A 27946-nucleotide genomic window follows, 5' to 3' on the forward strand; every position below is an offset into this window, starting at 1 on the left:
GGAGAAATTTTGAAAGCTGTGAGGAGGAGCTAGTGACTGGGTTTTGGGGTGTTTTGTACCCCACCCTCCCCACTTGTAGGAAAACCTCTTCACATTCAGAGGTAATTGAATTGGAAGGAGGAAGGCTGACCTGGGAATAGGAGGAAAGCATTTCTCCTGCCTTTTGTCACCTGCCTCCTGACTCCTCCAAACCCAGCTCAGCTGCGCCAAGGTGGCAGCAGCCTATCCTGCACAGGTGCCAGCCATTGGGAATCTGCTTAAGCCACCCTGTACATCCCAAGCTGCCCTATTATCCAGCCACCATCCCTGACCATTGGGACCACTTCTGATGGCTGTGGCCTCTGCTGCCTCAGGGAGCATCTTCTGTAAGCAGCTCCTTTTCTGTCTCCTGGTGAGTAACAACCAAAGGATTAGGGAATTCTGAGCATGTCACTACGTGCTTCCTCCCTCAGTTTGGGCTTGAAAGAGAGTAGGGGTGGCAGTGGAAGGCAGAGAAGACAGACTGGGAAAACACAAACAGAGCTGAGAAAAATTCAAGAGTTGAGAGACCTGTGGCCTGGGGATGGCAGGTGTTTTGTTTATTCTTCACGCGCTCACTGCCAAGACATGGCAGTTTTTCAAGGGAATCCCCTGTTCAGTCTTCCTGTGGTGTTTCCTAAGGAGGAGTGGAATGAATTCATTCCTCGGGCATTTGGCCCAGCGGTTCTGAGGTTTGCTTTTGTTAGTGGTCATTAAATAAGCTGTAGATATTTTATATGCTTAGTTCCACTGAGCCGCAAGAAGAGGAAAAGAAGTCCAGGTGAAGATGCAAATTATCCAGGACTTTCACATTACCCACCAGGAGCTAAGAGAAGGGCAGAACTCCTAGGTTAAACAAGGGGTTTAACTTGAGAAAAACAATAAAGAAAAATGAGTCCGTCATTGAAAAAATTCCATTAACTTGGCTTCTACTTAGGTTTTTCAGAGCTCTGTAAGTGTGTCCTCAGGTGCTGTTTTTCTTTGGTCGGGATGAGAAAGAGGGAACTTGTTCCATATCTCCATCTGGCATTTTTGAGCTGGGAATTAGCAAAGTATTTTAGCTTCAAATTATGTTTTCAGAATTTAAATATTTAACTATATGGGGATAAACATTTTGTCCATATAGGGTTGATGGTTATATTCTCATTTAGTAACTGCCTGGGGGGAAAAAAACAACAACCTCAGAGACCACCTTCTATTAGTATCAGGAAAAATGCAGTGAAATATTTCTTTTCTTTTTTTCTTTAAGATTTTATTTATTTATTCATGAGAGACACACACAGAGAGAGAGAGAGAGAAGCAGAGACATAGGCAGAGGGATAAGCAGGCTCCCTGCAGGGAGCCAGATGTGGGACTCTGTTCCAGGACCCTGAGATCATGACCTGAGCCAAAGGCAGACGTGCAACCACTGAGCCACCCAGGTGCCCAGAATGTGGCGAAAGATTTCTGAGGGATTCCTCAAGATTTCTTTTGCTTCTGGTCTTTGCTGTGTCCAGTATCCTTTGGTTCATTCCTTGCCCATCCATCCTTAACCTCCATAATAGCTAAAAGGATATCTGACCCCAGCTCCCTCCAAATTATTAAGCTGTTAATTTAACTTAAAAACTGAAACAGTACTTCTGGAGATCTCCATTGTCTCTGTCTACAAAGGCAGAAGCAAAGAAGTGGAGGTCCTAGGGCAGGAAGGAAAGATCAGTGTGGGAATGGGAATGTGACTATATCCTATAAGAATAATGTGGGTGTGTATTTATAGGTTAGATATATGTATACACATAGATATATACATATATGGATGTGTGCATATGTATGTATATTTTGTTAATTATAAAATACTCTTTTTTTATAAAATACTCTTTTTACATCATATAGTTAGATCATTAGTAATAGAATTTTTATGTTCAGAGAATTCTCAGGATATAATTTACTTTATTCCTTGGCACTAGGAATGAGTATATTAAAAAGTCAAATAAGTAAGAAAGTCTTATGTTTTAAACAGTGGCTATTTAAATTAAACTGAATACAATTTCATCAAATTTGTTCTGCAACTATTTGTTAAATATCTATCATGTGCTGAGCATTGAGTTTGTTACAGAGAACAAGACAGGTATGGTTTTTTGACTTTAGTAGCTTACAGATGGAACAGATGCCTGGAAACAGAAAGAGCATTGCATGACTGTATTATTAGCCTTATGCTACATTCCAGGAAGGAAATGTGGGGGAGTTGTGAAAACATGTAACAGGGAGGCTAAAAATAAAAATAAATTAATTAATTAAATTAAAAGGCAATTAATTAAAGTGAATACACATTGACTTTTTAAATTCCAGTTTTTGGTACTATCCTCGTAACAGATTTTTTGTAAAATTACAAACTATTTAAATAGGTTGACACAGTATGGCCAATAGAATTTGGTTGAGCTGGAAATGAAGTACACACTCTGGAGCATGGACGATAATGCCCTCTTTCTTTCTTCCAAATAATAGATCCCATAACTCTAGAAATATGTCCTCAGAAAAATTAATCATAAAACTGACCTTGTTCTGGGAAATCTAGCTCTGCTCTTTCTTATATTTAAGTAATCAAAAAAGCAGTCATTTTGATAAACAGAAGAGGAAGCAAATAAATACAAAATGCCAAGGAAAAGAAGCAAACTGTGTTTTGAAATTGTCAACATTTTAAAGCTAACAACTTAGTTTTTCCCCAGGTAATTTATCTTCTTTCCTTTAACTACCTAGCTTTCTAAAACAATAGCTGTGTCTTGAATTTAATTACAGATCTTTACCCTATCGAAAGCTACTCTCTGTATTTTGAATTATATTTTTTTAGACTAGTTTTTTTTATTCGAGATCACTTAGACTTGGAATGGCAAGCCAGTCCCAGGAGTGATCTGAGATAAGTGAAGATTTATGGGTGCTGTTCTTTAAGGGGTTAAAAAAAATCCTCATGATTTCTAGCCTTAATCTACTACAACCTCAAATTTTTGGGGGCTGTGGAAATGATGATTTGTGTACAAATATATGATCATTACATTCCAAAGTTAAATACTTTCTTCATGTGAAGAAATCAGAGTGACATTTATGAATGGCCTTAGCGATGACAATTTCTATGCAAAATCAATTGTTTGTAACCCATTTATTTTGAAATGATAACGATATGATTTGGGTTCTAAGAATTACTGTTCATTTTAATTTTTCACTAATACTTAATGACTGTAGTGCCCCTAAAGCCACTTCCTTTGCTTTTCCCTTTCAAAATGAATATGGGGGCACCTAAGTGGCATTGTCTGTTGAGCATCAGACTCTTGGTTTCAGCTGGGATCCTGATCTCAGGCTCCTGGCGTCAGGCATGAAGTCTGTTTGGGGCTCTGTCTCCCTCTCTCTCTGTCCCCCCCCCCACTTTGTCTCTCACTCATAAAATAAATATTTAAAATAAAATAAATATGAGAAATATTGAAGGACTAGAAGATAAATTTGTTTCTAAAATTGACATTTTTATCAATAAGACAAAACTGTAATATGAAAGTTTGAGATCAAATATAATTCCTGATTCTTTCTTTCTTTTTTTTTTTTTTTTGAGGTTTTAATATTATCTTGTGATGCCTGTCAGAAAATTTCTCTTCAAGTTCCTTCTCATCTTCAGGCTGAAACACTTGTAGGCAAAGGTGAGAAACGGTGTTAAGAATTTCATAGTCTTAACTGCTGCATTTAGCTTCAGGCTGCTCTTGTAAACTTTGGGATATAGCCATGAAATAGCTACTTGGCATTAAAATTCAAGATAAAATGGAAGATGGACTACTTGTTTTTTAGTAGTGGTTAGAAACAATTAAAGTTCCAAGTTAGTTGTATACTTTTCTTGCCAGAAAAATTAGCAAACATCAAAGGGCTAAATTAGCTTAGTTCAAATGACTGAAAGCACAAAAACCAGAAGCATATTTTAATCCGTATCAATGAATCTGCTGCCAAAATTCCAAACCAATGCTCTTTAAGCAATTGATATAAAACAGACGTATCAAAATGTAAATGCCCCCAAATAATATTTATGTTGTCTATGATGAACAAGTACCCTCCAAGAATTTATGTGATCTGTTATGAGGAATAGCTTGTGAAAGTCAAATAAAATTTCAACAAGTCTTAATTTCACTTTCAGCATAGGTTGATTGCTCTGAGTGCAAGAGTCACATCTCTTTTTATCAGGTTTTTCTTTGGCCTTGAATTTACACCTTGAATACAGAAGTGCTATCCTTTCCAAGACAGACATCATTTTGCCCAGTGCTTTGAAGTTTTAAATTAATCCATTGCCTTATATCTTCTGAAAATACTTAAAAGATAATACCATCTATACTCTATAGACACATAGCCAATATGCTAAATATGTTAAATATGAATCTGTAAAGGAAACGTTTTGACAAAAATATATAATAAGTATTACTTAAGTATAGACTGTTTTTCTTACTTTTTGCAACAGATGTAGTTATCAAAGATTACTGCAAACATGTTTTAAATCTACTCATATCTTACAGTTACACTTTAAATAAAATGGTAAATTTGTTTGTATATATGTATATATATTTGTATGTATATATATGTACATATATATATACATATATCCATAAATAAAAGTTAAAGCAGAAACAATAAATCCAGAGACACTAAGAAAATAATTTATATTTATTCACAAATTATCTTATGATTAAAATAATGGAAACTATGACCTCATTTATTTAATTATTTAATTTTCATGGCCGCTAAATCTCAGAGTAGTAGGTACTCAACAAATTCCAAGCATAACCTCCGTCTTTATGCTTGTCATCTACTAACTCTCAGTTGTCATTCCTGTAAAACTTGTTCTCTCCCTCTTTTATTTTACAAATTACTGTGGCTGTCTTCCCTGCAGTGAATCTGAAGGAGTGCTTCCAGTCAGCCAGCCTTATCCTGTCCAGCGATCCTGACTTCAGGATTCTAGAAGATGGCTCCATTTACACAACACATGACCTCATTTTGTCTTCTGAAAGGAAGAGCTTTTCCATTTTTCCTTCAGACAGCCAGAGCCAGGAACAGAAAAAGATAGAAATTGTACTGGATGTGAGAGGAAAGAAGGTATACAGGCCAAGGATTTAAACATAACAATCTGCTTATTAGAGTCTTTCATTTCATATGTTTCCTTCCACGTTAAATTCATGGTTCCCAAATTCTTGCTCATTTGTTTATTCCACCTCTAATCAACCTATGGAAATACCAGACTGTTTTAAAGAGGAGTGGAGCTATTTACAAAATGGTGTAAGAAGGAACAGCTCTGTAGCCAGGGAGCAAGGTCAGATTATCAAATGTTTCAGATAGTGGTTTGAGGTGTGGCAATTAGAACGACCAACCTGAAGAACAGGTAGGTCTAAAAGGCAGTGAAAATTGATTTAGGTTGGAGATATGGCACTCCACCCTCAGTGGCTTTCTCTCGAGTGTCTGTGGGTCTCAGTCTCTTTAAAGAAATAGTCTAAAGCTTGCTCCCCTCTTCATAGAAAATGCCACGAGGTCCCTGTCTTCAGAGAATGAAATATAGCCAGTCCACAAGACTGATTTGAATGTTCCAGCTCTAGGCTTCTTTTCTTGCAGTGAGTGGTAGCGGTCAAGGTGTGGGAAGGGAGAGGTTACCAAAATTCACGCAAATCTCGCTTTGAGCAAACTCTGCACAATCAATTAAGTCTTGTGAAATAATTTATTAATAAGTAACTTAATTTATGAGAGACTTCTCCAGCTAAATTCCTTTTGATTAAAATAATTCTTCACCACATTTAGAATATGCCTGCATATTAATATGCATTACATATATTACAAATTTAGGAGAAGGCTTATGAAACATTATATAATATTGTAGAGTTTCCACATCACATAAAATAGAATATACCTGAACGAATGCTGATCTCTGTCTTTGTATAGTTATACAAATGCTTTGCACTGTAGCTAGTGTTAACAAATACTCATTGTACCACTCCTAGTGGAATAAAATCAATTCTTAGGTATTTATTAGTGGATTATCTATGTTTAGGGGATTTATATGTCTCAAGATGGCATCTTTCACCAATGCCCCACAAAGTTCTGGTTGTTTAACTGATTAAATCAGATGAAACTGGTTCTTACGTGTCGTGTATGTATCTTACTAACAAAGAATGAAACAGTTTGGGTATTATCTATGATATCATTATGTACAACCCTTGCTTATTTTCTTCATGTTGATATACATGCGAAAATCACATTCCTGATGTTAGGCAGTGCTATATTTCTTTATCTCTCATCATATGTAGGTTCCCAAGAAGAGGCACACCAAAGACACAGTTCTCAAGCGCAGCAAGAGACGATGGGCCCCTATTCCCTGTTCACTAATGGAGAACTCATTAGGTCCATTTCCACAACATGTTCAGCAGGTACACTTTACCTCATTTGATGTTATGTAATAGAGGTTTTGCTTATTTATTTTTAAAACTTTCCATTTGAATTGAATGAGGGCTTTAACCTGTTGGTACTCATAAGGATCATCCATTCACCAAAACTAGAAAAAAAAATCAATGTATTTTGTCACTTTCCTCCAGAAATCATATTTAGCATTTAGAAATAAGTTTCATATTTTGGTTTCTGATGCTCTTAAATCTATATCCAGAGTCTCCTGAATACCAGAATTTAGCATTCTTGGACAGAGGAAATGCCTACAGATTTTACATAATTCAATTGTCCCTTTACTGAACACTTGTCCTCATAGAAAAAGACCAGTATTTTTGTTTATCAAAAAGATGGCATCACTGCTAGATAGGTGGAGTGTAAAAAAAAAGGTCGGCTTTGAAATTATGAATTAATTGTGGATGGAAAGTTGCGTTATTTTTGCTTTTTTTAAATCAGAAATGTTTCCATTCCAAATAACTCAAAACCACTGAAATTGTCACTATACTTTATAAAGGAATAAGAATTAGGTGAATAGGAATTGTGAAGGTATAGTCAACTCCAAGATTTTCCATAAATATACAGATAATTCAATAGAATTTGAGATCAAATAGATGATCCAGCCTGTGGCTTTGCAGATTGCAGAATATGAATTAGAACTTGAAAAATATGGGAGATAATGGGTAAATAAGCAGAGGAAAGACAGACTAGGTGAATAGGAGAGAGAGCAAGTGATACAAATTAAAGCATCGCCACAGTAGGTTGGAGATGTTTATTATAGCATATTTGTTCTTTTACTAAATCGTCATTTAATGTTATAGGTCCAATCTGATGCTGCGCAGAACTACACCATCTTTTACTCCATAAGTGGACCAGGAGTGGACAAAGAGCCCTTCAATTTGTTCTACATAGATAAGGACACGGGGGATATCTTCTGTACAAGGAGCATAGACCGTGAGCAATATGAACAGTTTCCAGTAAGATTATGGAATTATTTATTCAGAATTCTCTTTTTAGTTACTGTTTATATATTTTCAGTGCTGCATATTTATATATTGGAAGGATTAATTATTTGATTTGATGTTTTACATATTGTTAATGGATAGTGTAAACTTCAAATTTCTATTAGTGCAACTGATGAGGAAAGATAATAGTTATAATAAGGGAAGAAAAGGGGAGAAAAGCTATATAAAATATAATGACAAAACTTTAAAGGACAGGCTTTTATCTGTAGAATCTTGGGACAATAGCAGTGAATTTTGTTGAGTTTGAAGTTCCATATAATAACAGATTTCAGTTACTCTCAAGCCTGACTGTACACGTGAGATCTTTTTAAAAAATACTGATGCTTGGGGTAACTTCCCAGAAGTTCTAATTTAATTGTTCTGGGATGAGGCCCCAACAACTGAAAATTTGAAATCACCCAAGGTAATTCTAAACATATCCTAAGACTGAGATCCACTGCTTTCACCTCTTGAATAATATTGTGCTTTTCTTTTATTTTCTCTGATTGTTCTCCAACCATGAGAACCTTGGATACTGTTTTATTTCTTTAGTAATCCAGAATAGGTTTACCAATTCCTCTTATTCTACCTAATTTGACCCAAACAAAAAGTCTAGCCCTTCTGAAAATTAAATCCTTTTTTTTTCTTGTTTCGAACTTCACATACCTCCTTTGTGTTCTGATGTCTAATCTGACATACAGGAGAAATTCACAATGAGTTTCAGGAAGATGGTGAGTTAAATTGTTTAAGCACTTGGATTCTTGAATTATAAGTGAGTATAATTGAAGAGCTCTTTGTTAAAGGAGTATATAAAAGGGAAAATCATCTCATACTTGGACAGTCCAGAAAGTAACAACTTAGCAGTTATTTGAAAGATAAGTAGGAACTGGTAGCCACTCAAAGGCAGTGATGAAAGAAGTTAATGATTGTGTGGGGTATGGGGAGTGAAGACCCTATCCTAAGGATGTCAAAACAGGGTATAAGGTGGTGAAATTTTTAGAACAACATAAATGTCCCACTTTAGGGATTTCATAAATAAATGGTTGGATTAGAATGACATATTTTCTTTATAATTTTATGCTCCCACCCAAATTCTCTGAATAAACATACTTTATTCATAATAATATCAAATTATTACTTCAGAAAATAACTTACATAGACTCAAATAGGAGAAATATGTTAAGCATTATCGCAAACATTTTGATCAAGAAACCAAATAAATGTTTGATAAATGTATAGTAGAGATTACTTTTTAAAAAAAGTTACTTTGCTACATTTTAACAACTTCTAAAGGACAAAAGGAATAAAATAGTTTGGAATTTATGCTTAAAGCTTGGCTCATGTTTCTCTAGTTCCAATGAACATAGTTAAGATTGAGTTGATATTAAGAAATACCACTTGCAAATTCATAAGATTCATAAGGGAAAGTATAACAACCAGATGTAAACATGAAACAAGTTAGGAAATCACTTGAGGCAATAGAGAATGGGAGTCTTCTCTGTCAACATAGAGGTATAAATGAAAATAATACATCTTTGCTTTTCTATCAAATCAATTTCTTTTTTCTTTTAAGGATTTTTATTTATTTATTCATGAGAGACACACAGAGAGAGGCAGAGACATAGGCAGAAGGAGAAGCAGGCTCCCTGCAGGGAGCCTGATACAGGACTCAATCCCAGGACCCAGGGATCGCACCTTGGGCCAAAGGCAGATGCTCAGCCACTGAGCCACCCAGGTGTCCTTTTATCAAATCAATTTCACTTATTAGCTTTATATTAGAAAGTTTCTTTCTTTTTTAATATTTTATTTATTTATTCATGAAAGACACAGAGAGAGAGAGAGGCAGAGACACAGGCAGAAGGAGAAGCAGGCTCCATGCAGGAAGCCTGATGTGGGACTCGATCCCGGGTCTCCGATCAGACCCTGAGCTAAAGGTGGCACTAAACTGCTGAGCCACGCAGGCTGCCCTAGAAAGCTTATTTCTCTGGAAATGAATAGAACCTCATATCTGCCACTTTTTCTGTTAGCCTTGGACAGGTCACAACCTTTAAGAATCTGTATCCTTCTCTGTCTCATGGGCTATTACTAATAGTTGTATTACATACCTTAGAGCTGTTGCAGTCATTAAAGACTTAAACTAAATATTGGTGAAATCAGCATGTGAACCGTACAGCTCTTTAAAAATATTCTAGGGGTAAGTCACACAATATACATACTCTAGGATTTTGCCCTCAAAACAGGATTTTGATGGGATTCCCCATTTTTTTTTGTATTTATATTACCTATATAAATGTTCTGTATTATTCAGTTATTGTTGCTTGAAATAATTTGATTTCATTGATTATTGGCACAGGTTGCCGTGGGTCTAATTCAATATATTTTGTGCTCCTGTTCTTTCTCTTCCCCAGGTTATATCGTTTACTCTTGGCTTGTAAATATTTTTCTGGATGAGTCACACCATTATTGCAGTTTGAGGAGTTTGTTTTAAACCATTGAATTCATCTAATCTTTCAGGGATGTGTATGAGGCTATTTTTTTCCAAGTTTTTCATAGAATAGTTGTATAAGAAGAGGATTTTCTTCAATAATTCCAGTTTATCCTATGAAAGAAATCAGTTAAACTTATTTCTCTTTGAGTGTTGAGGAGAATCTGTATATTTTGTAAATACTTTGGGAAAAATTGGTTTCAGTCTAGTCCCTTACCTATGCAACCAGAGCCTTATTATCTTGTAACATAGGTTTCTTTTCAGCCACACAGGTCTTCCTACTATCTTTACATGTATGTTGCTAATCACATTCTGTACCTACTCAGCTTTGGTGCCACTGCTCTCCCTACCTCTTCCCAGTCTAAACTGGATATCTTTCTTTACAAGGTCAAACTAAAGTTCTCACCCCAGTTGGCAACTGTTTGGATCTTCCAAAAAAAAAAAAAAAAAAAAAATCAGCACACTGCTGTGAAAAAGGATTAAAAGAGATAAGATTCTTCAAGCTACAGAAGAATTCAAGGGATACACATGTATCATATGTTTCAAATATATATATATATATAAATCATATATATCAAAAATACACATGAAATTTAAATAATGCTCTTCTAACTCAGCTAAAAATATGACTAATTTTAAAGTGTAATATTCTTTATACTTCTTTAACAATACTCAAATTATGATTATTGCTTTCAGTATTAAATAATGTGAACGTTACTGTAAAACCATTACTATTATTGAGTTTACTTTAATGAGTAAATAAGAAAGTATTTTTAATTATGTTTCTTTGGAACATAAATGGATTCGCCTAGGGAGTTAGGCTATACTTTGAAGTTTATAATCCTAGTTTAGTTCATCCTCTTTATACTAATGATTTCTATTTTGAAATTGAGATGGAGATACTCAGCTAATTATTAGTAAAAAATAAAACCAGGTACCTGAAGGAGTACCTGAAACAGATGAGGTGATTACCTCATCTGAATCCATGGATTTTGAGATAATGGTATTTACTTGTTGTTAAACACCAGGAAACACTATTATTTCAAACTACAAGTGATTATATGGTGGGAACCAGAGATCTTCATTTCTAATGAAGAGAAGCATTAGCAAAAGGTTGTGTAAATTATAGTAGGATGGCCTTAGTTTAGATAGGAAGAAATTTTAATGCCAATGTGAGAAGGTAGAAGAATTCATTACAAGTGATTCTATGGAGAATGTTCATAATAATTTTTACAAAGGACCTATATAAGGAGTAGTTTGTCTTTCTAAAAACGAAAGATGAATGAAATTGAATATGAAAAGCTATTTATTGAAGAATTACCTACCAGGGCACTATGTTAGGTGCTTCAGCACACAAATATCAGTATGTTTCAGGCTTCATCTCTGAGGACAATTGTAATCTTATAGAGACATAAAACAATTTCATAGTTTTCTGTAGCTAAAAATCTCAAAATAGCAGCAGTTTAAAGAACGAAAAATTCATACAAAACATGAGGGGAAAAGAAGAGGTTGAGAGGAAGGCTGAAGAGTATGATATCTGGACATGATGGTGGTGATGATAATCATGGTGCTGCTGGTGCGGGTGGTGAACTGGAATACCCCTGTATTCCATCCCTGAGTTCAGAATTTATTGAGAAATAAGATTCAGTGATCAGACTGATGGAAATTGAAGTATGAGTTTTATTACTGAAAAAGCCTCCCGAGGGGTTATTTGGGGAAAAGTAAATCGGGTAACAGAGAGAACATGGTCATTTCAATATCTCCCATCCCAAAGATTGGAGTGGAAGTTTCTTCCCCTCCAGATGAATGGTGAAGATGAAATGTTCATCTTTTAACACAACAGTGGGGATTTTGTGGTTACTTTCATAGATGATACATAAATCACTAAGAAATCTGATTAGGTAATACCATGATTAAAATTGTGTTTTGTCGAAATGAATCTGACTTGCTACAGAAATTGGAAAAGTTCAATTAGAACAATTGCAGGAAAATTGGTAGGATAATATGTAGGATACATTTGGAGTCTCATGAGAATGTTGGCATTAGGAATAAAAAAGAGATAATGAGTGGCAGAGACACAGAATTATCATAATCTCTAGAGCTTGGCAACTGACTAATAAGGCTAATGAAGGACAGGAAGGAGGTAGATACCTGGAATTTTAACCCTGGTTCATTTTGGAAGATGATTACAGAAGGAAAATATGGAAGAATTTATTTTGGTGAAGGATTGAATTAATAGAGAATCCATCTTGAGCATGTTTAGTTGGTGCTGTCAGTAAAGAAAATCTGTTTAACTCAACAACTCTTTATTGAGCACTTCTGCATAAACCACGTAAGAAGAGTGCAGAAATAAATTGATGGTCTTCAAAAAAAAAAAAAAAAAAGGACATTAAATCCTGGCCTTTGGGACCAAGATATATCATTCTGAGATGATATCTGGAGTGTGTATATGATTTTATAGGCACTTTTATTACACAAGAAATATGTTTATGATAGAAAAATGAGAAAATGCAGGTAAAGAATTTTTAATTGATATCAACCATCACTGAAGATGGTTGATATCTATTTACCTGTACGTGCAAATCCATAAATAAATGGAATCATATCTTTTATAAATTAAAAGAATACTTGTTATTAGCACAACTGACAGAAGTTTACATATATTCTAACAAGCAGAAGGGCAGGCGGGTAATTCAGAGAACAGAGCAGCCTCATTTAGCTGGGGTGCATGGTACTTGGTGGGGAAAATAATGTGAACGCTGTAAGAGATTGAAGCCATTTGACAGCATACACTATGCTGGTGTGTTGTAGGTCACATAAGTTCTTAGTCACATATTCTTTTGTGGATGACTTTTTAAACACTATGTCTTTCCCCAACTGCTAGGCTTAATTTTGTATATAATTTGTCATTTGAGAACAAGCTGACGGTGTTTGTCTACCTTTCAGCTCTACGCCTATGCCACAACAGCAGACGGTTATGCCCCAGAGTACCCACTCCCCTTGCTATTCAAAGTTGAAGATGATAATGATAATGCTCCATATTTTGAAAACAAGGTGACGATCTTTAATGTGCCTGAAAATTGTCGAACTGGTAAGTTCATATCTTAGGAAAACACTAGATTTTTGCTTCAATTCAATTCCTCACTAATGTTTTAAACACAATTATGCAAAACATTTAAAAATGCTTGAGTGTCAAGGATATTCTATCTAAAACTATTCATATACTCTTCAAAGGCAAACCTTTCGGTGTTCATTTTTGCTGTTCACATATAGAAGGCAGCTAATACATGAAGTTATTAACTTTGTTAGATTAATCCACAATGCATATGAATGTGGACAGACAAATGCTATTCATATTTTCTGTTTTAACCGTGTACATAGGTGTCACAGATTCATTTACAAAGCAATAAATTAAAAAAATAAAAATAAAAATAAATAAAGCAATAAATAATGTGAATCTTTACAAAGTTTCAATATGTTTTCAAGGACCCAGAAATACATCATCTCATGGATGTATCTGACTTATAACAATATACACATTGCTTACTTGGCATGTTTTCCAAACAAATTTAAAAAATTAAACTGGTTTGATGTTATAGGCAGCCAAGATTGTGACCTAGGTGCATTAATGGGCGTAAGCCTATCCAGTTTATCTTAAAAATAAAAAAGTTACAAGAAATGCCTCCTCTATTCTGTTGTCATTTTGTATGTATGCATGTTTAATATTGTTCTTTCACAGTCAGTGGTTTGCTAATACAACATTTCTCATACTTGGATTTCTGGGCTGTAAATATTGTCCAAGTGATACTGAGACAGCTACACAGTGTTTGTCTTTCATATATTAATAATTACTTGCATATATTAACAGTTCAGCACATGTATTAAAATATCAAGGTGTAAAATCTTGGTTATCATACTCAAAGCTGTGCTATTCCTCTAACTAATATTATCAAGTTGGCTTGTAAAAGAAATAAGACATGCAGAGAAGGTCCCATCCAAAAGTGGCCTGTGAACTAGGGTGATGGGTTGAGGGGAAGAATTTGAGAAACATTCTTACCAAGGGTGGGGTGGATGTTCTCATACATGTGGAATATAAATCATGTTATTCAGAATACCCACATAATTGAAGTTTCCCAGTGAGGGGAGCTTGGAGTTCGGGAGAGCTTTTAAGACACTCCGCTTATCTGTAAAGTCAATATACTTGTCATTTTGGGGAGAATATGCTACAAACATACCTTGTTTGTTTGTAATTCAGTTATATTGCTCTTTTAAACTGTTGACAATATGGGATTTATCTGAACAGGAACTTCAGTGGGACAAGTGACCGCCATAGACCTTGATGAACCTGACACTCTGCATACTCGTCTGAAATATAAAATCTTACAGCAAATCCCAGATCATCCAAAGCATTTCTCCATACATCCAGATACAGGTGTCATCACCACAACTACACCTTTACTGGATAGAGAAGTAATGAACTGATTAACTAATTTTACAGTCACTAAACTATATTTAAGTTGATAATGAACTCCCAGAGGAGTTTCGCCACCTCTCCAACTCGCTTCTATACAGGCCGTGCTTAGGGCTTCTCTGGATACTTCCTTCATCTCTACAGAGATGTGGGGGAAGGTACAAGATATTAGACAAGTTCTCACTTAAGATCATTGACCTGATCTGATGTGTCGATATGAAATAGCTTTAAATTTTGAAATATTATGTTAGACATATCAAGTTTCTATTGTACTGACTAGCCAGTCTCTTGTTCTGTGTTTACATTTAAATACCTCTTTTTTGGTAATAAATAAATAAAAAATGAATGTGAAATAATCAGAATTTAAGCAATGGCTATGAGAATTTAAAGTTACAGGAAATAAAAGCGTTCATCAATGTACCTTTTTCTTTTCTTTTCAGAATTGTGATACATACAAGTTAATAATGGAAGTGCGAGACATGGGGGGCCAACCTTTTGGTTTATTTAATACAGGAACAATTACTATTTCACTTGATGATGAAAATGACAATCCACCATATTTTACTGAAACTTCTGTAAGTGTATCTTTGTATTCATTTCTCTAAGTTCATTTACTTTTTCAAAAAAACACGAGGAATTTGATAGTTCTGTGAGATTACATATTTTGGTTTCTTGAGAGCTACCACTTACAGATAACATGCCAAAAATATGATTTCTGTAAAAATAATTGAAGGAGCAGTTATTTCTAAATGTTAGGATAAAAGCTACTCTCTTGGTCATGGAAGAGCTTGATACTGTTATGTATTCATTGTTTTCTTGGATGCCAAGGTCTGTTATTGGATGCCTTGGATTTAAGTTTATTTTATGGAGCACAAGAAAAGAGGCTCTCTCCCGGTATTCTTTGCACTTCCACTTCCTAAGATGAAAAAGAGACTAGCTGAATATCTTCTGCTTTGCTGGGACGTCAGTAGTACAGTGTGGCCCTCCCATTATTTATATGCAGATTCTCTCAGCATCATGTATGAGTGAACTTTTCCTTCTACACAAAACAAGAAATATATATATAGGATGATACTTCCAGGAAATGGCTCTTCTTTCCTGAACTTTTAGTAAGTAATCTTCATTTTTTCATCAATCTCTACCAGAGAACAAGTTAAGGAAGAGAACAAGTTAAGGTGGTGCCTATCACCACCTCCAGTGATAGGCACATTTATTCAATGTTTTATATGAATCCCTACTGCTTGTAAGGATATGTGTATCCCATATTTTATTTGGGAAAATGAAAAGTCAGTTAAATAACTTGCTTATGATCTCATGCATATAGACCATGTAAGAGGAAAAACTGGGATTAGAATCAAGATAATCAAGATTTGTTGTACTCCAATAGCCATCAGGTTATCATACTTCCATGAATTCATCTTATCTCTAGAAGATTATGATTTACTACTTTTAAAGTCTTTTAATATAATATGCTTCTTAACTGTATTTCTTTTTTGAAGGGAAAACGGGAAAAATGTGATTTAATTTCTCAAAAAAGGAAACACTTTTTCCTTAAAATGTTTGCTAGGGATTCAGAAGGAAATTAAAAACAAAAATTGGCATAGTAACAAGTCAGTAATAATAAGAAATCAATGTAGGTTTTAATTATCATAAATATTAAAGGCTTAATATGTTAATATAAAAGGGACCATAGACTGTAAATACTGAGGAGATTCAGATTAGAGACAATTCTGAGGGCTTGAATGATTTCAGAGAAGTTTAGGAGTTAAGACATGAATTAGTCTTTGAAGAATGGATAAGATTTGAAAAAGCAGTTTAGGAGGAGAGAAGTAAGCAATGCATTACATTTGTAAATTCTTTCCAATATATGATTGCACCTTCCCATATCACTTTATTTCCCTTTTCTTTAAGTGTAAGTTTTAGAGTAGAAAATCAGATTGTTAAAGCTACGAATTTATAATAACCAGAGGAAATTGTTTTAGTATTTTGCAGAAGTAGAAGAAAACAGAATTGATGTCGAGATTTTACGAATGGCGGTACATGACCAGGACTTGCCAAACACTCCTCACTCAAAGGCTGTCTACCAGATTCTACAGGGAAATGAAAATGGAAACTTCAAAATTAGCACAGACCCCAATACGAATGAAGCAGTCTTGTGTGTAGTCAAGGTAAACAACAACAAGAAAACAATCAGGCAAAAAAAAAAAAAAAAAGAAAACAATCAGGCAATACTTTAAAAAATACTAATGTATACTTGGGCATATCATCTACATATCTATATCCTATGTACTGTACATCTCTATAGTAATTTCTGTAAATTTATGACTAGAGAATTGCAATGAAATGCTGAAATTATTTACAATGGTTCACATAAATTTATTATTATTATTATTATTATTATTATTATTATTATTATTTTACCCTCATCTTCTTTCTTAGAAGATGGACACTGCAGGCACAAAACATATTGTTCTACACATGCGGGAAATGAAGGCAGATAAATATTGTATTTATAATCAAATATTAGTCTTAGGAGGCATCTTAGACACCCACTTGTCCCTTATTTTATGGAAAACAAGACAGAAATGGAAGAATCACTACTGGAAATCAAACCTCTTGACTTTTCAATTGCCTTCATGCTCTTATGATGTAGAAGACAGACTATTTATTAAATATTCAGCAGCTATTCCCATTAATCCTCCCATATTTGAGGTAGCCAGCACTTTGTGATTTTAAAAATTCAGCCGCAATTACTGGCACTCACAATGAAAAACTAAATCTAGCTCCTTTCTCCTTTCCAAGAACCAACCAGGCTTGACCCTGTTTACCTTCTGAGATCAGATAAGATCAGGCATATTCAGGGTGGTATGCTGGTAGACACTTGGTTCCTTTCTGAGTCCTTCTATCAGTAGCTCTTTCTAACCTTTTATGTATTTTCCTTGATTAATTTCTTAGGGACAATGTATTTTCTTAGAAGCTGCATGCACAAGTTGTACTTTCCTCCTAAGATTTTTAGAGAATTTCCTTTAATTATTTTACTTATTTTTTCAGTCACTTTCTCTTTTACTTACTGGAGTTTTTGTTTCTTATTGATTGTTTTTTAGGGGGTCTAAGTTTCTCCTGCTGTCCTTTTTTTGTTATCTTGATAGATTCAGTCTCTAATTGTTTAACTGTTGTTTCAAGATTCTTATTATTCAGTTCAGGACTGAGCACTGTGATTAGGAGCTATAAAAACCTATGTATAACAATTTTTTTTTAAAACCCCTAAATATAATGTGCTTCCAAAAGATGCTGCTAGATAGCATCATTATAATTTTTATGCATACACTCAGGGTAACTGCTCCCTTATAGCCAAATCTCGTGTTGTAATAATCTAATTATTTTATATATTTCTTCTCATACTCTTTATGTACTTCTGTTGTCTTAGTTATTACTGTTATCCCACATGATACTTTGGAGTTATTCAAACATTTATTCTTTATTTATATTAATATTTAAACTTGTAATGAAAAAAAATGAAGGCAAGAGCTTCCTGAAGAAAAGTGAGAAGAAAAATTGGTTGAATAGTCAACAATTTTGCATTTGATAGTGTTTATTATTATAGGAAGTCAACTATTAGTCTTTAACTACATTAGCACCTGCTTTTTGGTAACATTTTATAATAAAAAATGATATTCCTTTTTGTGCTCAAACTTGGAATCATAATTATAAATCTTCCATAAATAATGTTACAAATTGACTAACCAAAGTATGTTTATTGAATAGCCATTGAACTATGAAGTCAATCGCCAAGTTGTTTTGCAAATTGGTGTCCTTAATGAAGCACAATTCACTAAAGCAGCAAATTCAAAAACTCCTACTATGTGCACTACAACTGTCACTGTTAAAATTAAAGACAGTGATGAGGGCCCTGAATGCCAACCGCCAGTAAAAGTTGTTCAGAGTAAAGATGGCCTCCCAGCTGGAGAAGAATTGCGTGGATACAAAGCGTTGGATCCAGAAACACTTAGTGGTGAAGGCTTAAGGTAAAATATTCTTCAAAATGATATATTTTGAGATTTTGTCCAATCTTTGGTTTGAGTATTTACATTTGATTTCTAAAAATTAGGTATAAGAAGATAGGAGATGAAGATAACTGGTTTGAAATTAACGAACACACTGGTGACTTGAGAACTATAAAAGTACTAGATAGAGAATCAAAATTTGTTAAAAATGACCAATACAATGTTTCTGTGGTTGCGATGGATACAGGTGAGTGCAATTTTCTAGAAATATAGGATATATTTTTAAGGAAATCCTGGGGTGAACTTTGTTTATTTTCATATCAAAATTTAATGGAAAACATGTTTGCATGGATTGCTCAATTTATTGGAGACCACCCAATGTCAGCTTCAGTGCATCAGTAATACAAAGCTAAGAGGTGATGATGAATGGCCAAAGACACGGTGGCATCCTCCAGGATCTCTATTGTTTTCAGGAGTATGTATTTAGAGTATTATGGTTTGAACTTGCTGAAAGGGTTTTGCCTTCCTAAAGCAGTTGGGTTCAAGGTAGGTCTGTTCTGAGCCTCTCTTAATGGGGAACAAAATATATATCCTATTTCTTAAGAAATGGTAAAATGATGACTCTTTAGTCTTTTGCTATGGTTTGCAATCCTTCTCCAAGGTTAATTCTAGAGCTTACTTTTTGGAAAGTATAAAATAGTAATTGCATTATGTTCAAGGTATCAATAGGAAGTTGTAAGTTAGCCAAGAAATACCAGGAAGGTCATCAGGTTCTCAAGATGAATATGACTTAGCTCTTAGGACTAACATGTTCACAGTACAATGAGTCAGCAATCATCAAAGTGTTCTGAGAAATCAAAGGAGAATATTGCTGCCATTGTCCATAGAAGTTATGACAAGTTTCAGAGGAGGTGATATTTGATATTTGAGTGGGTTCTTGAAGGATAATAAAGTATTATCAGGCAAAGAGAAAGAGAAAAGTATTCCCAGCAGTGGCAACAGAATGTACCAAAGCAGAGAGGAAAGAGTGCACCTAGTGGGTTTGATGAGAAGTTTTACAAAGTCTGAGCAAAGAGTATGTGAGGAAATGAGTCAGAGGTGGAAGTCAAAGGAAGTGATTGATGACCAAATGTGAAGTCTTTGTACATTCAAGATGAACATATGCTCTTCACAAAGAATGATGTAAGAAATCAATTTTATTTTCAACTGGATATTCCGTAGTAACATCACTCATCATCTCATACCTTTTCATTTTAAAAAGAGCCTCAGGATATCACCTGATACAGCCATTAAACTTCAAGGAAGAGTGACATGTTACTATTTTGTACTTGTAGCAATGATATTTGTGATCCAAAAGTGTGTGAAATTCAAGTTCAGAAGGCTAGTAGAAAGCAGATGCCAGCTGTTTAAGGTAGATATATTGAAAATAAAATTTTAATTGAAGGATATCTTATTTTTAATCTTTCTTAGATGGCAGATCTTGCACGGGAACATTAGTAGTTTTATTGGAAGATAATAATGATCACCCACCACAAATTGAAAAAGAAGTGACAATTTGTCAGAATGCTAAGGATTATGCTGTTCTCAAACCTGTAGATCCTGATGGACCTGAGAATGGTCCACCTTTTCAATTCTTTCTGGATAATTCTGCCAACAAACTTTGGAATTTAGAAACAAAGGATGGTATGTAATTATGCTAAATCTTCTAATCAGTAGGAAGTTAAACTGGCTGATGGTTTTGACATTCACCTTAGTTCATTATGGTAAATATTCATTTTAGGAAATTATTTTATTGATCCCCCCAAAAGGATAATACCTTGCTATTTATTATTATTATTATTATTATTATTATTATTATTATTATTATTTTGAAAAGCTCTTGTTTGCATCTAATGAACCTCCCTCCACATGGCTTCGAGCTACCAGGACACAGTCTTGTCCTCCCTTCCCGGCCCCCACAAATGCCCTTTAATCTTTCCTGCTCTCCCACTGAAGAATCTGGCCTTCACAGTAACAGGCCGTTTGGGGAGCTTTCCCTTCCCTAAAACTTTGCAGTAGCTGGGTCACAGCACATCAATGATAGAAGCAGCTCCAGTCTTGTTTTTGTCAGCAGTTACCCATGTCTTATTACTGACCAAGGTCCACAGTTTGTCAACAGTTGGGCAGAAGCTGTTTCCTCTTTAAGTGCTAATGCCTTATACCAACTTTTCAAAAGTCATGTAGGTGATATTTGTTGAAGTTGATCTTATGGTAGTGCATTCCGCCAGCATTACACTGGCCTCCTGGGTGCTTCATGTTTGCTGATGCAGATGTGTCCATGGCTCCCGTGGTCCCAAAGTTTCCAAGTCTCCCTCAGTCTAGATGGTGTGTTGGCAGCCCAGATGAAAGGATAATACCTTACTTTTTTTTAAAGCAGTGGATAATATATTTATGTTCAGACTCTTATTCCAAATATCTTTTAAGAAAACATATAAATCCATTTTATTATTTTATTTTATTTTAAGATTGTATTTATTCATAAGAGACACACAGAGAGAGGCAGAGACATGGGCAGAGGGAGAAGCAGGCTCCCTGACTGGGATCCTGATGTGGGATTTGATCCCAGGACCCTGGGATCTCCTGAAGGCAGATGCTCAACCACTGAGCCACCCAGGTGTCCCTATAAATCCATTTTAATTTAATATTTGAATAACATCGTATATATTAGTCTAATGTAAGTGTAGAGCAATATTAATTAATTTTCCTGGTTTTTCAAGAAATCTAAGTCATTTTTAAGAAATAAAAGTGAGGGCCACCTGGGTGGCTCAGTAGGTTAAGTATCTGTCAGACTCTTGATTTTGCTTCGTCATGATCTCAGGGTTGAGAGATTGAGACCTGCATCAGGCTGTATGCTGCCCCTTCTCTCTCTCTCTCTGTCTCTCCCTCAAACAAACAAACAGGCAAACAAATAAACCCACTAGACTTTTTCCTTTAAGCTAAATTCTGCACCTTCCCTCCCCTTTGCCCCCACTCCACACCAATCATACTAAGTAGGAATAATATTGCTACTTGAAAGGTCATGTAAATATATATTCTGTTTTTTCCTCTCTAGGTAAAACTGCCATTCTTCATCAGCGGCAAGTTCTTGATTATAACTATTATACTGTGCCTATCATAATAAAAGATAGACATGGTTTACATGCAAGACACATGTTAACAGTGAGAGTATGTGACTGTACAACCCCGTCTGACTGTAAAATGAAAGTTAAAAACGTGAGAGATGTTAAGCCATCAAATGTAATACTTGGAAGATGGGCTATTCTTGCCATGGTTTTGGGTTCTGCATTGCTGTTATGTAAGTATGATTATCGAGAATGTGTTAGTTGAAGGCTTATCTAATATTTAAAAATATATATATATTTGGTACTTCTTTATTTAATAGCCTTGGTAAATGTGTCCTTCTAAAAATCTTGTGTGTACTATATGACTGAGGGTTCACAGAAGAAGACACATATCAGTAAGAGCAGATTAAATTTAAAGTAATTTTCAGAAGTGTACTCTTAGTTCTTCCAATAAGAAGCTGTGAGACACTGGATAGATCATTTTCTCTTCTTTGAGATCATTTTTCCACAAGTAAAATACAGAGTTTGGTTAAGATTCCCTCCCATACAAAACATAGTCTTTTAATCAGCCAAATTTATGCACAGGAAGAATTAGTGAAGAATACTTCCAAAATTTGCCTAGATCTTTATGCTCACTGTTATTAATGAAGCAATTTAACCCATATCCTAAAACTCTAACAAGTACACGTGGCTGGTTCAGTCAAAACAGCACATGACTCCCGATCTCGGGGTCAAGAGTTTGAGCCCCACTTTGGGTGTAGAGATTACTTAAAAATAAATAAATAAACTTAAAAAAGAATTGATTGTAAAAGAAGAAGGAGAAGGAGGAGAAGGAGAAGGAGAAGAGAAGAGAAGAGAAGGAGGAGGAGGAGGAGGAGGAGGAGGAGGAGGAGGAGAAGAAGAAGAAGAAGAAGAAGAAGAAGAAGAAGAAGAAGAAGAAGAAGAAGAAGAAGAAGAAGAAGAAGAAGAAGAAAGACTCCTGTTAGTGGAAAATGATCATATGGTGGGCCACTGGAAAAGTAATGCATGAAAAAAGTGTCAAGATTTTGCATTCTGCAAACTGCTTTTTTCAAGATGCAAAAGTGATGGAAATCGTTGCCCACAATTCTTTTATCTCTCCTTCCCACTCATACTTCCTCCTGTTTTCCTTTCTTTTTTACCACTTTAACTGACTACAGAACCTGTAGTTAGTTTAATTGACAGACTTGCCCCCAGAGTCTTTACTGTGTCCTAATTCATTGAGTTGAGGTTCAGGTTAAACTGGATACTCCCTGTAGCACTGTGATTAGTGAACATGCACTTTCAAAACTGAGCACAGATTTTATGTAACTATCTTTCAAGTTTGTGCTTATGTCTAATGCCCTTTGAGCATGTTCTCTATGGATTTGAACTATCAATAATACTAGCTGAAATTTCAATCAAAGGGAGCTACTATTCCAGTGTGGAAGAAACAAGAAAAGCATTTAAGTTAATCCTGGACTTGGGAAGTGACCTGTTAATTAACTATGCTCACTTCATCCTTCTTACTTTTTATTGATTCCTTTCTCATTTTGCCTAATAACATTATCTCAGTAAAACAGAGCTGCTCTATATACTAAATGTTTGTTAATATTCTGTTTTAAATTTCATGCCCCGAAGAGATCAAATTTTTAAAAATTCCGTGAAAAAACTTTTAAAAAATCATGACTTGGGTGATTTAATATATAGCAGCCTGAAGAAAAATACTATTTTACTTACATAATTTTTATTTTTTTAGGCATTCTCTTTACTTGTTTCTGTGTTACTGCTAAGAGAACAGTAAAGAAATGTTTTCCAGATGTAGCCCAGCAAAATTTAATTGTGTCAAACACTGAAGGACCCGGAGAAGAAGTGATGGTAAATTAGATTTCACTTTCGTATGAATTGTACAGTGATCCAATGATAACAGCTGATTCTTACATAATAATAGTAATAATAATAATAACAGCTAATGTTTATTGAGCACTAACTCCACATGTTCTGCATGCATTAACTCATTTGAACTTCATAATTCTATTGTATTGGTTTCATAAGACTGCAAAGAATCACAAAATGGTAGTTCCCAGACTTATGGAAGCACAAATCAAATTTTCATATTGCATTCTTCTTAATGGCATTTCACCTTGCCCACCCTAATTGAGTATGGTCTCATTCTAATTTAACAAAATGCATATGTAATGACCTATTTTCAAACAAGATCACATTCTAAGCATGGAGGATTAGGATTTCAATGTATGAATTTTGTTGAGAAAGATAAATGAAAGCAAATTAGTTACAGTGTGATTCATTTATTTTATAACTCTAACTTTATTTTTAGGAAGCAAATATTAGACTGCCCACGCAGACATCCAACATTTGTGACACAAGCATGTCTGTGGGCACTCTTGGTGGCCAAGGAGTCAAAACACAGCAAAGCTTCGAGATGGTCAAAGGTGGCTACACTTTGGATTCCAACAAAGGAGGTGGCCATCAGACCTTGGAATCTGTCAAGGGAGCAGGACAAGGAGTAACGGATGCTGGCAGATATACATATACCGACTGGCACAGCTTCACCCAACCTCGGCTTGGCGAAGTGAGTGCCAGTGTCTTCGAGTTCATATTACATAAAAGTTAAAGACGATTATGCATAAGGATTTCCCCAAAGTTTTATTCCTCAGGCACTTGGAACTCATCACCTTTTTAGTGTTTCATTATATCATAGATACAGATTTCAGGTCCAAACCGAAAGGGAAAAATTATCTTTTAAGGTTTAATGTTTAAAATAAGGTTCACAAAACTGCAAAACTATCTAGATGCGGCATATGTAGACATGTTTAGGAAGTATAAGAAGGCTTCCCCCCACCACCCCCCCCCCCCCGCCAAATTACCAGGGAAAGTCACCTGGAGTGAAAGATTTGTATAGAGTGACGCATGGATCATAAATTACAAACATTTTTTTTTAAGTATACTGAATTCTCTGTGTAGTTATGAAGACCTGGCTATCAACATCAACCACATAGGCTGTTTAGCTTTTATTTGGGGTTTTAGTTCCTTGTTTTATGTTCAGAGTAATCAATATTGGTTATTACTAGCCAGTTACATGTATTACATTATTGCCACCATATAACCATATATAAACAGAAGAATCATAGCCTCTATTGGTTCCCCCAAATATGTGAAGAAGTTACAAAGATACATTGGAACTGTACAAATATTATGTCCAAATGGGGATATTGTAAGTTAGCTTTGTGATATGTGTATATCTTTAATTATCATAAATGTGTTCACTAGGAGCATTTATATATCTGCTATATTTTCAGAATGAATATAATACAGACCAATCATGTGCATTTTTTATATGTAGGAATCCATTAGAGGACACACTCTGATTAAAAATTAAACAGTAAAAGGTAAATCAAAGACATTATTTTTATGCTAATATGTTTAGGTGTCTTTAAAAAAATAATAAAATGTGCTCTTTTTTGATACAGAAGGTGTATCTGTGTGGACAAGACGAGGAGCATAAACATTCTGAAGACTACGTTCGTTCGTATAACTATGAAGGAAAAGGATCTGTGGCTGGCTCTGTAGGCTGCTGCAGTGATCGGCAGGAAGAAGAAGGGCTTGAGTTTCTAGATCATCTGGAACCCAAATTTAGGACGCTAGCAAAGACATGTGCAAAGAAATAAATGTGTGTTTTAAAAGAGAAACATCTACAAATTCATATGTAGGAGTTCATCGAATATAAAACCATAGCAGCATCTGCTAATATATTTGTTTATTGGAGGTAAACTTTGAGTCATGTATAGATAAGAATACTATAAATACAAAGCTCTGCTAAATTCTCCTCGTCTGATATAACTTCCATATTCTCTAGAAAGAAAAGTTTCATGTGTTAATTTTCTTTTTTTTTTTATGCATGTATATATTGCCCTTTACAGGACTCTGCAAATGTCCATTCTTGCATCTTCTCTTTGAAAACTTACTTTGAATGCTATGAAAGTGTGTGGTGGGAGAGCTGGGTATTGCCAAGGCTAATGAGCAATGGATTTTAATTTGAGATGAAAATTAAATATTTTCTTCAAAATTCCCAGGAGATTGCTCTTAGAAATGCTCTTAGAAATATTGTTCTTGGTGCCAGAGCATTGAATCCTCTACCTGAGCGGCTATGTATTGAAGGACACTTAAGTATTCTTTGGTGCAAAATTCAGTTTGGTAAATAAATATTCATTTCTCACTATACTTTTCACACTGCGGAGGTGCTCCCAGCACCGTTTGCGTTTGCTTTCAGGAACCTTCAGCGCTTGGTCCTTGGATCTCTGCCCATATGGATGCATAATCAGGTTCCTACAGTTTCTAGGATTGTTGGAAAGAAACGGACCAGAACAAGCTCACAACAATTTGAGCCACAAAGATTTTGTTAGGATCAGATGGAAGGATTTACAAGAAAGAATTGCAGCCTTGATGTCCATGGTTTGACTTAGACTCACAAATAGGTTTTATTTGCCCACCCTGATATACTACTACCTTTTTAAAATATAAATACCTTGGCCAGAACATGCACTGTCTACTTTGACAGAGGCCTACCATCTTCAAGCATTTGTGAAACCAGCCTGGCAGGCATTAGACTTGCAACCCTGATCCACAGTGCTTAGCCTTTTATAAATATGCTAAAAATGGAATGAGCATTCATATTGGAATGTAATACTCTGACTACCTTGGTAATTACTTTAAGAAAATGGAAAATCAGAAAAAATGCATTTCTAGCATGTAAATGTTAAAATATGGAGATTTATGAAAGCAACACTTAACCAAACATTTGTTAAATGATGGTTAAATGAATGAACGTGAGTTAATAATTTGTTTTGAACATATAACATCTTAATGGGATATTATGTTGTATTCATTTAGAAAGAAATATATAAACAATATTTTAATAATCTTTTGTGCCAAACTTTCTAAATTTACAAACAGTAACAGTATATATCATATGGAAATTTCTCATTCAGACAAAAAAAAACTGTTTCATGTTTAAAAATCTATTAACTAGTTCATTACTGAAAAAAGAGTGGTTGATTTTTTAAAAATTTTGTAATTACTCTTTTTATTCTCAATTATAGCTTCTGATTAAAACTGTTTCTTGATGTGAAATTGGACATTAGAGCAAAATAAAAAAGTAGCTATAATAAATATTTCATTGTATAGGATGTTCACAATGTATGATTTTTATAGCAATTGTGAATAAAATAATTTTGGGGGGAATGCAATTTCTGTTGTTTCACAATGGTACCAGTTTGGAGATTTTTAAGTTTAATATTAAAAATTTGGAAATAAGTCATGCCATGTTATATTCTTGAATGTAGATATAGAACATTCTCTGAGCAACTAAAAATCATTAGCTGAATATTAATATCTGTTTTCATTTCTTATATTTACTTAAATAGGAAAGAGAAATTTTATATCTGAACATTAAGTACAATTAAAGGCCAAATTTTAGCAATCCAGAATCTTTAGGAAGTACAGAAAATGAATTTGTATTAAGTAGTTTTGGCTATTTTAAATAGTTTCAAATATTATTAAAATTTATCTCAGAGGAACTATGACTTGTCTTTTATTTAGGAAATTCACATTCTGTTTACACTCAAAATTAAACATTATTTGTACAATTGATAAAATTCATGAAACTCCACTGGCCTATTTACCAATTTAGTTTGTTAATAAAATATTGTATTTTATGGATTATTTAATATAAGTTAATCATCAAATGTCAATAAGTAAATCATTATGAATTCTTCTTATTTTATTAAATCTGTAGTTAGGGAAAACATACAATTAAGTTTTTCTTGATTCAGATCTGAAAAATATTTCATGTAAAAAAATTCCATGGGAACACCAGAGTGATGAAAATTGATATAATTATTATAAATTAGCTTTATTAAATACCTCCTTAACTTTACTGAGCTTTCAATTCTCCTAAGTTTATTAAAATATTTTATAAAACTTGATATCTATGCTTATATTTACTTTAAGAAAATGGAATGTGCTCTTATTTGGAAATTGTTCACAATAGATGTTCTAGAGTTGAGGATTTTTATTCTCATAGAAAAGAAAAGCTAACTCCATTTTGTGGTGTCTCAGCTATAAAAGTCCTGTACCAGTTGAAAATCCTCAATTAGATTAGGGTAATGAAACAAAACAAACTGTATATTTCTTATTTCTGCATGCATCTGGTCTCTTATCTGCTTTTCTAATAAATCTGGAAGAATACTGCATTTGGCCAGACCCTGCATTTGTCTTTCTACCTACACAGGGAAAAGAAAATAAAACTGTAGCAGGAGAACGTGTTGCCAAGAATGGATAGACCCTTGTATATTTTGTAAGATTCAGTAAAATTAAGTGAGCATCACTTTTAAAAACCCTTTGAAAGGATAGTGTTACATAAA

The 27946-nt window shown here is 34.4% G+C and overlaps 1 protein-coding gene across 3 annotated transcripts; it reads left to right on the forward strand.

Annotated features, from left to right (window-relative positions):
- Nucleotides 1-27508, forward strand: DSC1 (desmocollin 1). 3 transcript variants are annotated; one of them, XM_049112811.1, is made up of 17 exons: nucleotides 1-391; nucleotides 3593-3677; nucleotides 4910-5112; nucleotides 6312-6431; nucleotides 7263-7418; nucleotides 12877-13021; nucleotides 14234-14400; nucleotides 14842-14976; nucleotides 16384-16569; nucleotides 18167-18426; nucleotides 18510-18652; nucleotides 19876-20088; nucleotides 21497-21739; nucleotides 23263-23381; nucleotides 23842-24096; nucleotides 24824-24913; nucleotides 24995-25132. In XM_049112811.1, exons 1-16 carry the CDS (start codon nucleotides 329-331, stop codon nucleotides 24890-24892), a joined length of 2562 nt encoding a protein of 853 aa, XP_048968768.1. In that variant the 5' UTR covers nucleotides 1-328; the 3' UTR covers nucleotides 24893-24913; nucleotides 24995-25132. The 3 variants fall into 3 exon arrangements, with proteins under 3 accessions (XP_048968768.1, XP_025285025.1, XP_048968769.1); XM_049112812.1 differs by having other exon boundaries at nucleotides 3-391; nucleotides 24868-24913; XM_025429240.3 differs by lacking the exon at nucleotides 24824-24913 and having other exon boundaries at nucleotides 2-391; nucleotides 24995-27508.
- The last annotated feature ends 438 nt before the right edge of the window (nucleotides 27509-27946 follow it).

The sequence above is a fragment of the Canis lupus genome, chromosome 7, assembly GCF_003254725.2.
Source record: "Canis lupus dingo isolate Sandy chromosome 7, ASM325472v2, whole genome shotgun sequence".
NCBI lineage: Eukaryota > Metazoa > Chordata > Mammalia > Carnivora > Canidae > Canis > Canis lupus.